Genomic DNA, 9,185 nt, shown 5'->3' with positions numbered 1-9,185 from the left:
TGTTGCCTGGACACTCGATTACTTTATTATTTATTTACTTATTCTCTCAGAGGTGCACAGAATTGAGTTGACCATACTCCTCAGTTCTTGGCACACTGTATCATCACTGATCCATGTGAAGCCCTTTTATTCATTATTTTGTTGTGTTTTGTCCCCTTCATCACCCATTCCTGATCCCATTCCCCCCTCCAACACAGGCACCTACTCTCCTGTATTTAACATACATCCTTCCAATCTACCATTCATGTGTTTATTTACATATATGTGTATCTGTGAAAAATATATGGTATTGTTATGTGTTTTAATTTACATAAACAGTATTGTACTATAAATCTTGTTCTGTTTCTTTTTTCACTCAACATTCTGTTTTTGAGAGATCCAGCCATGTTGCCGTACATAGATTTAATTCATTCTAGTGGTCCATCTTATACACATATATCACATTTTCCTTATCCATTCCCCTGGTGATGGGTCTCTAGGTTGCCCCCAGTTCTCTGCTACAACAGGGCTACAATGGGCAGTTTTCCTACACTTCTCTTTAAGAATGCTTCATCTAGAGGAGGTGAAACTGAAGCTCAGAGAGAGTGTGAGTTATAAAGTAAGGAAGACACCCATGATTTGAATCCCGCCCCAAGCCAGAACCCCACCACCATGGCCACCGAGACTGTCCATCTGGCCAAAATAATTTTTGAAATACAGTTAAGAACAGTAGACTGGGGACAGGGAAAGGAGAAAGGAGGGGAAGAAATATTGAGTAGATGAAGACAGAAAGTCCTAGAAAAATCTAGTATATGAACTGAATCACACCATTTTAATGACGCATAGGGAGCTACTTTTTTTTTTTTGCGTGATTATTATTTCTAGAGCCATTTTGCAGAGATGGAAAATGCCACGTCAAAACCTGACCCCAAACCAAAGGTCCTAAGTCCAGGCTCATTTAAAACATCCTAAGCCCCCAGGAGCCTCATCAGTTTGCTGGAGGGACAAAAAGCTGGGGACTGGGACAGGGGCGGGGATAGATTTTTAAAGTGCGTAGTTGCCTAAGGGAAATGGAAAGGAGGGGAGGGGAGGGGAGGGGGGATGAACGACAGCTAAGCTCTCCAATTTGATTTGAACACGTCGTGCTCAGCTCCTGCGTTTGTTTTTTTTTTTGTTTGTTTGTTTGTTTGGGGTTTTTTTGGTCCTAAGAACCACTGGCAACATTGGTTAATAAAACTATATAGGTTTCAGGGGTACAACTCTATAATACATTATCTGTATATTGTATTGTGTGTTCACCACCCCAAGCCAAGTCTCCTTCCATCCCCATTTATCCTCCCTCTACCCTCTAATTCAATAAAAAAAAAAAAGAAAGAAAGAAAAAAGAACCACTGGTACTTTTCCCATTGGATGAAACGTTGAAAGGTGAGGAAGAAGAGCTTCTTCCCCTTAGCTTTTCTCACAGCCAATTGCCCAGCAGTTTCCCTCTGGTCGCTGGGGGCGGGGGGGGGGCCGGGAGTCAGCCCGATGATTGGCGGGCCAAGGAGAGCCAATGGGAAAGTGATGAGGTGGGGTGTCAGCTAGCAGGTTGCGGGAGAGCGAGCAGAAGTCTGGGGAGCGTGAGTGCCGCCTCTGCGGCCAACAGCCAATGGCGAGGCATACGGGTCCCTGACGTCAGGGAGGGGCGGGGCCTGGGCCCTTGGCGCGGAGGGAATTGGGCAGGCGCTGTGGGAGGGGACGCCAGAGCGAGGCTGTGAGCTGAGCTAGTCGCGTGAGGCACGGTGGCTCCGCTTCAGGTGTGACTGGCAGCAGCGACCTGGCTGAGAGAAGTGGCGAGTGCGGTTCCTCTTGCGGTGTGAGAGCGGTCACTATGGACCGCCCGGATGAGGGGCCTCCGGCCAAGGCCCGCCGCCTGAGCAGCTCAGAGCCCCCTCAGGACGACGTGCCGCCGCCGCCGCCGCCGCCGCCGCCACCGCCACCACTCCTGCGACTGCCCCTGCCTCCACCCGAGCAGCGCCCGAGGCTCCGGGAGGAAACTGAGGCGGCACAGGTGCTGGCTGACATGAGGGGGGTGGGACTGGGCCCCACTCTTCCCCCGCCGCCGCCCTATGTCATTCTGGAGGAGGGGGGAGTTCGCGCATACTTCACCCTGGGTACTGGGTGTTCCTGCTGGGATCCTGAGATCGAGTCTGGGTATGGGGGGGCGCCCCCTCCCACGGAGAGCTTAGAAACACTCTCTCCTTCGGAGGTTTCTGGGGGAAGCCTGGAAATCGACATTCAGGTTTCGGAGCCCGGCAGCTTTGATGGAGAAAAGGCCCTAGAAACCTGTAGCATAGGGGGGCGGGGGTACCAGATGTTAGCCGATCTACAGGGAAAGGAAGAGACCATCATCATAGTGGAAGACGATGAGGAGAATGAAAAGGAAAGTGTGAGGAAGAGGAGGAGGAGGAAGAGGAAGCACAGGAAGGTGAAGAAGGAAAGCGAAGAGATAAATGCCGAGAAGATAGAGTACATCCTGCAGGCACTGGAAAACATTCAGCTGGACCTGGAGGCAGTAAACATCAAGGCAGGCAAGGCCTTCCTCCGTCTCAAGCGCAAGTTCATTCAGATGCGGAGACCCTTCCTGGAACGCAGAGACCTTATCATCCAGCATATCCCAGGCTTCTGGGTCAAAGCAGTATCCTTGTCATCTATACTCATGGGTCAGGAGCCCATGACAGAAAGGGGGGGATGTGGGAACAGGGACAGAGTGAAAAGTGTGGGGGCTGACCCCTATTGAAAGAATGACTAGGTTTGGTGGAGGAGGGATGGAAGGAGGGGGGAAAAACATCAGAAAAACTGGACTAGAGATGGTGAAGGGGGAGGGACACAACATAAAAACTGGACTATGGATCAGAAAGAGGAATATAATGTTTAAAGATGCATCATTGACAGTGAAGGGGGGAGGGTAGTAGAGGGGCATACAGCAGAAAAATTGGACCAAAGATGATGAAAGGATGGGGGAGGGGCATGCAGAAGATAAACTGACTCAGAGACAGTGAAGAGGGAGGGGAAGGGCACCATAGCAGAGAAATTGCCCAGAATGGGTGCTTAACTCACACATGGCTCTGCAAACCCTAGGTATCTACCTAGATACTAGGGATACCCCAACCCTGGCTGGAGAAAAGGGGGCTAGAAAGTTGCTGGAGCCCCTGAAGGGTCAGAGGAGTACCTAGGAATGGAGATCAAGAAGTTAAATGAAGGAAAGGGGAGAGTAAGAAAATCCCAGTCACTACTCAGCTCATCTCAAGGATACATACAGACATGCAACATGTTAGGAACACATAGGTTTAACATCCTATCAGAATTACATAGATACAGATCCTTGGCATCCTCATGCAAAGTATACATGATCACAGACCCTCAGTACCTAGTGTCATTTGGACATAAACCCTCAGATCCAGACACATAATATGTGGTCAAAGACCCATAACACCCAAATATATATTATGTGACTATAGTCCCTCAACAACCAGATATAGCTTTACTTGGACATGGACCTTCAGCCTCCAGACATACAGTGTCTTGTGAGCACAACAAGCCCTTGGCATCCAGAGACACATCACATGGACATAGATCCTCAGCACCCACACACAACAAACAAGAACTGTGGCAGAGCCACCTGATGCAGAGGTTTGACAGCATAAACACAGACTCTCACCATATAGCATCATGGAAATAAAAGTACAGGTCAGGTCCCATGATGCATTTGCCTAACACATATCAAATGAACACAGAAGGAATTCTGCTCCAGCTTCTCTTGTTTTGCCCTGCCTGACCCGCTCTGCCTGGCCTTCCCTCCCTCCTTCTCTCAATGAACAGTCACTCCTTGACCTAAACTGCTCCCTCCCTCAGTTCCTCAACCACCCCAAAATTTCAATCTTGATCAACCAACGTGATGAAGACATTTTCCGCTACTTGACCAATCTGCAGGTCAGGCCAAAGAGATTTTCTTTTTTACTAAGACTGGACAAGGAATCTGGTCCTTGGAGGTGAGGGAGGATTGGGGGGGGGTGTGGTAAGGTGAGGATTCCATCATTACCCTCCACCCTGAGCAGGTACAGGATCTCAGACATATCTCCATGGGCTACAAAATGAAGCTGTACTTCCAGACAAACCCCTATTTCACAAACATGGTGATTGTCAAGGAGTTCCAGTGCAACCGATCGGGTAAGAGGCACTCCCAGGGCAAATCCATGTACACTTGGCCAGTCCCCTCTCCATAACCTTTTCCTCTAGGCCGGCTGGTGTCTCACTCTACCCCAATCCGTTGGCACCGGGGCCAGGAACCCCAGGCCCACAAGCACAGGAACCAGGACACCAAGCACAGCTTCTTCAGCTGGTTCTCAAATCACAGCCTCCCAGAGGCCGACAGGATTGCTGAGGTGGGCCCTCCTGGTAGTACCAGAGAAGGACTTGCTAGGCTTGCCTCTGGGTGCCTGGGGAATTGGGAGTAGGTTCTGGGGCTTGTACTTATAGTTCTGTTTTCCCTTCCCCCTTCTCTTCCAACAGATTATCAAGAATGACCTGTGGGTTAACCCTCTGCGCTACTACATGATGGGTGAAGGTGGCTACAGGGCCAAAAGAAAGAAGCAAGAAAAGAAAGAAAGGTGATGGGGAGGTTGGAGGCTGAGAGGTGATTTGTTAGTGTCGCATAGGATTTATTAAGCCAAAAGGGACCTTGGAGATAACTCAGTCCAATATGTTTTACAAGTGGAAAATGATGCCCAGAAATGGGGTGTGATTGGCCTGAAATTACACAGTCAGGGGCAGAAATGGGACTCTTCCCACCCTAGTTTCATCCCTGGGATCCCTTGTAGCCTACTGCCTCCCCATTTACTTACCACCTTTCAGTAGTCTGTTTTGGGTACAACATCTCTCACCAAACTTCTATTCAACCCCAGGCTTTCCCACAGTAAAAAGAGGAACAAGTATGAGGTGGTGATCATGGAAGACTTTGATGACTATCAAGTAATGGAAGATATTATTGGTGAGACCTCAGACAGTGATGTTATCACTGACAATGAGACCATTCACGACATCAAGATATCTGACTTCATGGAGACCACTGACTGCTTCGAGACCACTGACAACGAGATAACTGACATCAACGAGAGCCTCTGTGATAGCGAGAGCCTCTGTGACAGCGAGATCCCAGACCACAGTGAGACCACTGACAACAATGAGATTGCCATTGATTACAAAAATCCTGATGATAACAATGAGAACACTGACGGTGATGATGAGAACCCACAGGGTGGCAGCTACAGCAACAACCTGGGCAGCAGTGATAGTGACAATGATGGAGACAACGAGGCCAGTGATGATGAAGATAATGATGGCAATGAAGGTGACAGTGAAGGCAGTGATGATGACGGCAATGAAGGTGACAATGAAGGCAGTGATGATGACGACAGAGACATTTATGATTATGGGAATGACACTGAAGAGTCTGAGAAGGATCAAGTTAACAGCAGCTACCTGTATGAATATGATAATGAGGTAGAGACCTTCTTCGAAGAAGAATCATCAATGGAGGAAGAAGAGGAGGGTAGTGGGGAAGGTGAGCTAGATCCCTCTCTTGTCTTCCCTCCTTTGTCTTTTCTCAGAGAAAAGCTGGCCAGTGTCAGGGAATCAAGACATGAGCACAATCTGCCCTTGTGGAGAAAATGAAAAAGCATTCTGTACAACTTTTAAAACAAAGACCAGAGAACATTTAACTCACAAATGTAACAAGATCAAAGAAACATTTCATTTGTAGGTGATGGGTAACAGCAAAAGACAAAGAAGAAGGAAGAGATAGGAGAGTGTAGGTCAAAAACAGGACTGGTTCACATATGGGGGCGGGGGTGGGTGCATGGAAAGTAGCAAACACATTGCAATTCAGTACACTTTGTACCCAACCCTGGCCTTCTGGCAAATCCCAGTTCTGTTTGGGGAGCTGAGGCTGAAATGGACATTATGCTTTGTGAGCCCAGAGGAGGGAACAGTTAATTCTACCTTAACGAGGAAGGGGAAAACTAGAGAAAGGAAGTGGCATTTGAATTGGAGGCTGCATTCGTCTTAAGGAGTATTATGGGGCATTCTTGGTGGAAGGGGGGATCACATGAACGTGGAAGGGTGAAAATGTGTGGTATGTTGGGCACAGTTTCTCAAATTGTCTTCTGAGAACCCTTCACCAGTTCTGAAAGTTGCTTTACACAAAAAGGTTTAGTGATCAAATATGTTGGGAAAATACTACATATAGTAATATCTTCATGTAGTCACCTGTACATTAGCACCTTAAAGGCTCTGAGTAGTCCCACTGTAAGAAACCTATTTAAACTTTGTGGAGCCCAGTATTTTTTAAGCTTTTTGACCACAGAAGCTACTGCTCACCAGAAAATGTGTTTTGGGAAGTGCTATGTTTGAAGGAAAAGATGGTATTTAAGGTGACTCTCAGGTTTGGTTCTGGCCTGGATGACTGGCGAAAGGAGGTGCCATTTCCTGGGATGGGGAATGGCACCATGGTGAGATTGATGGGATGCAGGGAGAAGCACAGAGTTGGAAGGGCTTGTCGGACGTAAGGTGGGCCTCTGGGGGAAGAACAACCACTCCTGTGGGTTTTGACCATGCAGTCAAAAACTTCCATTGAGGGCAGGGGCAGGGGACTGAGGAAGGAGGCATTGAATGAGTGAGTAGACCCAATCTAGACATTTTCAGGTTGACTGGGGAAATTGAGGGAATTGCTGGCCCCATACCCTCCCACCAGATGACACTTCTGTTGGAGGAGAGGCAGAGTTAGCTGCCTAGCCCTAGGGTGGGAGTGGGAGTGGGGGTGGGGAATTGGGCTGAAGACAGACTGGGGCCTGTTTCCATCACACTGTGGAGAAGGAGCTGACTCCACATGAATAGGTTTATTCAGCTGAGTTCACAGCTCAGGAAAAGACACATTTGATGCATACAGTGGGAGAAAAGGCTACTTTAAGAGATGTATGAACTTTGTTTGGATAGAGGCAAAGAACTCACCCTATTCTCCCTGCGCCCCCCACCTATCCATGGTTGCTTGTTCCAAGCAGAGGTGCTTGGGGAATGATCCTTCCCCACCAATAGCCCATCTAACCACTCTCTTACATTTTCTGGTCCCCCCTCTCTGCCCTGTGCTGCCAGGAGGTGAGGACAGCCATGACGAGGGAGAAAGTGAGGAGGAGGAAGGAATCAAAGAAGAGTGGGAAGACTCTGACATGGAGGAAGTCCTTCAGGTCCAAAATGCTTGGGTGGACCCCGTGAAGAGAGGCAAAATCGGATAAACAAACATCCCACCCTTGCCATTGTAGGGGCTACCTCTGTATTCCTCTCCCTCTCTCCCATTTGTCCTCCCCTTCAGCTAGGGCCTTGAAGCCCCACATTGCACTTCTGGGGGGTGACCAACTTCGTACACGGGTTTGAAGTTTATTTTTATGGTTTAGTAATTGCAGAGTTCTTTTGGGGAGCAGGGGGAGGGGGATTTCCCCTTTCCTTTGGCCCTCCCTCGCAGGCTTCTGTGTGCTGCTATGTATTTATTGTGATGCCTTGGTCAGGGCCCCTCTGTTCCCCTCCTCGTGCTGTATGGAGTGGACACCCTTGATCTTGAAGTGGGGCAGGCTGCTGTGGCCTTGGGGGCTCTGCTGCCACCCTGTTGTCCCAAGTCTCTTTCCCTCACCTTTTCCCGCTATGCCCGCTAGCCCGCATCGGTGTCTATGCAAGGCCGCTTTGCCATTGCGGTGTTCCTATCCCACTCCCCCAGAAGCCCTGCCTCATTCCCTGTGAACCCTGGTAATCCCAATAAAATTCAGAGCAAATTCAAAGTGCTGCTTTGAGTCTTTTGTTCTGCCCAGTGCGCTGTCCCCAGCAGCCCGTCTCCCTTGCTACAAGCCCTCAGGTACCCCGCTCTTCAAAGCACTAGCCTGCAAGATGGTAGTTGATAAAGAGTCAGTTGGGGATGGATTTGGCTGGCTGGAGTCGTGCTCCGCAGGGCCGCAGAGGTGTGGCGTCAGGCCATTGCGGACCATTCTGGCCAATGGCAGGGCGAGGTTGAGGAAGCCCCTCCCTCTCCCGTTGGGCCCCCGCAGTAGACTCAGCCAGGTAGCAAACAGCTTCCCACGCCTTCTCTCGCGCAGGCGCACAGAGACGCTTCGTGCTTTGTAACATCCATTTATTCAGTGATTCATCTTTTAATTTATCGTGCGTCAAACCTTTCCTCAGACCTAGTGTGAGCTGGGTGGTGGAGGGGGGAGCCAGAGGAATCCATTTTTCTCATTCGCATGTAGCAGGAAAAAATATCAGTTGGGACATCACGATCTAGTATTGCAAGAGTGCTCTCTCCTCTTAGGGCAGGGGTTCTGGGTCCCTGGAGCTGGGCCTGGGAGAGAAGACAAGAAAAGATGGGTCAGGCAGAGGAGTTTGCATAGAGATAAGGGCAAAGCAAAGGGAAATTACTGTGTAGCTGTGTGAAGCGGGGGTGGGGATCGGGAGTTGGGATTCTGAAAGGCAGACGTTATCTGGGAGACCTGGGAAAGGCTGAGATGTTTTAAATATTGGATACAGTAACTTTATTTCAAGGGACACCAGAAATACCTCCCAGATTCTTTCTGGATCGTAATGACAACTTATGTAGCCATCTGGGTTGGTCTTCTGCAATATACCTACAGAACTCCCCATCCAATGCCCTTACTTTGCTGGGGGGGATTCAGATTTGTGTTTTAGAGAATGCCCTCTGCTGGCTGCCAGAAGAAAGGATTGGAGGAAGAGAGTGAGCAAAGCTCCACCTCAGGTTGAGAGTGGCATGATGGGGTGTATATAGGAGGCTTTTTAATTTTTTCCTTAATTTTAGAAGTTTTTAATATATAGCATTATTGCAAAGATAATAGAGAGTCCCCATATACTTCACAGACAGTTTCCCCTAGTATTAACATCTTTCATTAGTATGGTACATCTGTCACAATTAGTGAATCCGTGTTAATACTGTACAGTTAACTAAAGTCCATACTTTATTCATACTTTATTAGTTTTCACTTAATTTCCTTTGTCTATTCCAGGGTGCCATCCAGGATACCACATTATATTTAGTCATCATGTCTTCCTAGGCTCCTCTTGGCTGTGAGAGTTTCTCAGATTTTCTTTGTTTATGATGACCTGGAGTCATCAAC

General features: G+C 48.6%; 1 protein-coding gene across 1 annotated transcript; it reads left to right on the top strand.

Annotated features, from left to right (window-relative positions):
• Nucleotides 1-1,718: 1,718 nt before the first annotated feature.
• On the top strand, nucleotides 1,719-7,826 carry TSPYL2 (TSPY like 2). Its single transcript, XM_045833294.1, has 7 exons — nucleotides 1,719-2,656; nucleotides 3,874-3,951; nucleotides 4,077-4,188; nucleotides 4,258-4,403; nucleotides 4,531-4,628; nucleotides 4,923-5,581; nucleotides 7,168-7,826. The coding sequence occupies exons 1-7, from the start codon at nucleotides 1,850-1,852 to the stop codon at nucleotides 7,305-7,307; spliced, it is 2,040 nt and encodes a 679-aa protein (XP_045689250.1). The 5' UTR covers nucleotides 1,719-1,849; the 3' UTR covers nucleotides 7,308-7,826.
• Nucleotides 7,827-9,185: the final 1,359 nt, after the last annotated feature.

The sequence above is a fragment of the Phyllostomus hastatus genome, unplaced genomic scaffold (genome assembly GCF_019186645.2).
Source record: "Phyllostomus hastatus isolate PE091 unplaced genomic scaffold, TTU_PhHast_1.1 phas_contig_10, whole genome shotgun sequence".
In the NCBI taxonomy this organism is placed as follows: domain Eukaryota; kingdom Metazoa; phylum Chordata; class Mammalia; order Chiroptera; family Phyllostomidae; genus Phyllostomus; species Phyllostomus hastatus.
The sequence above is the reverse complement of the archived record's forward strand: the minus strand, read 5'-3'. Positions and strand labels throughout refer to the sequence as shown.